The 3,706-nt window shown below is 37.7% G+C and overlaps 1 protein-coding gene across 1 annotated transcript in view; it reads right to left on the bottom strand.

The window, feature by feature from the left end:
• The window catches only part of NAPG (N-ethylmaleimide-sensitive factor attachment protein, gamma), a 40,290-nt gene that overhangs the window by 31,287 nt on the left and 5,297 nt on the right, over positions 1 to 3,706 (bottom strand). Inside the window, exon 2 of the mRNA XM_011983922.1 lies at positions 1,520 to 1,587. Coding sequence (XP_011839312.1) covers positions 1,520 to 1,587 — 68 coding nt within the window. The remainder of the gene's footprint in view (positions 1 to 1,519; positions 1,588 to 3,706) is intronic.

The following is a 3,706-nucleotide window of genomic DNA, read 5'->3' as shown; positions in this document are numbered from 1 at the left end:
ACAAAAGACAGCACCTTACTTCACCAGTTGTACCTTTAATAATAAAAACAGTATTTTAGGTATAGGTCATTCAATTACGTAGAAACTGAGGGCCAATAAGCACATTAAACAGTTTTTTATAATAAACCTTCCTTTTGGCACAATCTTTAAATGTCTAACAATGCGTTTTTTTAAAAAATCTTTTATACTGTTTACTATCTATGAAAAAGATATCTCACTGTTCAAACAGCTAAAGTATATTGCAAGCTGTTTTAAAAGTGTAATCATCAAAGCAAAACAGGAGTGCTTATAAAATATGATCTTATACATTTTGGAAAACTTATCAAGGGTTGCTTACAAAGAAGCAAAAAGCATAATGCTTTAAGAAAAGTGTTATTTGTTAAAAACACTCTTAAAATTCTGTTTAATAAAATGTGAAAAATAAATACTGAAACTGCTCTCTTCCCTGCTTTTCCATATGTTGCTTTTGAAAAAATTTATTCTGATTAAATAGATTTTCCATAAGCCCTTAAAGAAAATAAACACAGGATGCTTCAGTGGGAAAATCTCACCTAAAACATTGATTTTTGAATGCAGTTCATGATCTCAGAGGGACAGAAAACAAATCTGTGTTAAATTTCCCTCCCAGAGGACACTTGCAAAATGTTGTTCCCTTCTGCTCCAGAAGCCGCCCTGCATAAGTAGGTCCATAAAACTCATACGGAGTTTCAACTTTCCATAATTTTAAAGTATGAGAGATAAACAATTGCCTGATGCCAAAAAAGAGAACTTGCTCCGATTTAAATAAAAGCACTAAAGACGCATTTGCTGTTTAACCAAAAGCACTTGCCCTAGATGTTCTCCGTGCTGGGCTAACAAGTGTGATCAGGGCTATCGCTGAAATACAACTGAAAACGTGTTCAAGGTACTCAAAATTTTGTTATATTTTATTTATACTCCAAATTACTACAGATATGCTGAAAGCTATCACTCTATAATTCAGAATGCTAAATTTTTAGTAAATTCCCTTTCTGTTGCATATTTTACATTGTTTATACCTTATATAAACTGATTAAAATATGTATATAACTTAACACTTCACGAACACTCAACAGACACATTCAATGTGACGTTCATAAAAGACATAAGGACCAAGCAAACATATGATTTGCAGATCTGCTGAAGATGAGGCTAAGTTAACAAAAAATTTAACAAACTCCTTATTCAATAGAAAGTATAGAGAAATACGGCAAAACTCATGGATACAGTATTCAAACAACTGAAGTTGAAGAATACATAAGCAACACTAAAAACCCACGGCCGTGTACCACCAACCCCACCCCATCGCTGCTGTCATAGACAGCAGGTACCAGGAACTCTGACTCAGCTCTCAACACATCTGAAAATAACAAGTGGAAAAAAACTTTTGTTTTTTAACTATTAAAGCCTTGTAGAAAGCATATACATATTATGGTGAAATGAAGTTATCGGACTATTTTAAGATTACATGCTGGAGCAACTGGACTACAGTCAAAAATACCTGCTTTTCCATATTCAGAAGCGGCACTGTCATAATCTGGCTTCCATTTTAAAAAACCAGTTTTCAGGCTAGAATGAAAGAAAGACACAGTTAACAGAAGTTACCATAAACTTTCCGCGTCACCTGTCTCCACCCAAACTTATGCCTAACAAACACGACCTCACCTCTTTCCCTCGCACTGTCACAGGTATGTGGTTTCCTCCTACAGGTTCTCAATTCATGGTTCCCAGACCAGCACCATCAGCACTGCCTGGGAACTTACTAAAAACATAAATTGTTGACCCCATCCCAAGCCTACAGCACCTCTGAGGTTTAACGAGCCCAAAGGTGCATTAAAGCTTCAGAACCTCTGAGGCACAGTGTTGACAGCAGAGGGACTCATGAAACTGATGCACAGACGAGAAGCTAAAGACATAAATGGAGGCATCATAAGCATATGTCAAGAGCATAGATGAGACCAGATCTCCTAGCAAGACTGCAGAGAGAGAACAGAAAGACTAAGGAATATAATCATTCAGTGGAATAACAGAGGAAGTAGGCAAAAAATAAAAAAATAAATAAAAAAAAAATTAAAAAAGCGAAAACTCGCCACCCATAAACAAGAAGGATAATCAGAAAGGGAAGGATATTACAAAAGCCAAGAGAAACTGCCTTCCAGGATCCCTACTGGCTTCTTGGATGCCAAATCAAAGAACCATCAATTTTGAATTCTTATCTTACTTGCCTTTTCCTCAATATTTTATTTTTTTCTTATTTTAAAATAATTTCAGACTTAAACATATCAGTAACTGTCAAATTTGGGTGTGCATAAAAATTGCCCAAGCCATCTTAAATTCTAAATTTCATTCAATTAGTGAAGGCCTGCTTGCATAGAACACGGCTTGCTTCAAATGAATCAGGCCAGTATCTTAACTGGAAGATGGGGAATGCGTAGGAGCCCTCAGAGGTACAGCCTTCATTGTGTGACAGCCATGTGAACTACCAAAAAGTCGTACCTTTTATTTTTTTCTTGAGATAGGGTCTCGCTCTGTCGCCCAGGCTGGAGTGCAGTGGTGGTATCTCGGCTCACTGCAACTTCCGCCTCCCAGGTTCAAGTGACTCTAATGCCTCAGCCTCCTGAGCAGCTGGGATTACAGGCTTGTACCACCACACTCAGCTAATTTTTGTATTTTTAGCAGAGAAGAGGTTTTGCCATGTTGGCCAGGTGGTCTCGAACTCCTGGCCTCAAGTGATCCGCCCACCTCCGCCTCCCAAAGAGCTAGAATTACCGGCATGAGTCCCTGCTCCCAGCCAGCTACAGTAACATTTTTTGCCAATTAAATTTATTTAACATACTTAGCATCTAAAATTTGTTTGTGTATATAGTGTTACAAGATTCAAATTAACATAAGCAATTTTTCAAACTTACCAAGAATTTCACCGCTCAGAAAAATAATATCCTTAAATTGTGGTGTGTCTACTGTAATCCACAAAATTGAGGAAATATGCAATACGCAAAATGCTAACTCTCTGTTTCTATCCCAAAACAAACATTACATTCTGTATATTAACGTAATTTTTTTAATCCCACTAAAACCAAGATACAATCATTCAGTTGCCTAAGGTGCTATACACGGAAAGACCCACAGAGTGTGAAACTGGGCAAACTATCCCAAGTCACATGAATACCACTAATAAGGAAGAAAGATGTACAGCTAATTTAGGTTTAGCAGCTATACCTGTTAGTCCTTTTGACTCTTTTTCTCCAAAGAATCAATAAGGAAATTGACCAATTTCCACAGAAAAAAAGAAAACAGCAAAATTACCATCTGTGGGGGCGGGGGATCAATTTACAAAATTACTCAGCAATACTGAACTATATCATCATTAGAAAATGGAGAAAATATCTCCTAAGCTCCCGGCCCATTTTTCCTACCATCAACCGAGTAACTGTCTAGCAGCATTTCAAACTAACACTTCAAGCCTGAACCCCACACCTCCCTGCCCCAGACCTACCTACCAATCACATCCATTAACCCCTATCCCCTATCTTGGCTGAAGGCCTCTCCCACTCAACTCCCAAGTTAGAAACCTAGGAGTTAACCCTTCATCTCTATATGCAGGCAGGTCATTAAAGCATGTCAACCACATATTGACAAATGTCACCCAATCCTACCCCTGTATTGTACTTGAATCCAGGCCATCACC

This window comes from Mandrillus leucophaeus, unplaced genomic scaffold, assembly GCF_000951045.1.
Source record: "Mandrillus leucophaeus isolate KB7577 unplaced genomic scaffold, Mleu.le_1.0 Scaffold257, whole genome shotgun sequence".
In the NCBI taxonomy this organism is placed as follows: Eukaryota; Metazoa; Chordata; class Mammalia; order Primates; family Cercopithecidae; genus Mandrillus; species Mandrillus leucophaeus.
The sequence above is the reverse complement of the archived record's forward strand: the minus strand, read 5'-3'. Positions and strand labels throughout refer to the sequence as shown.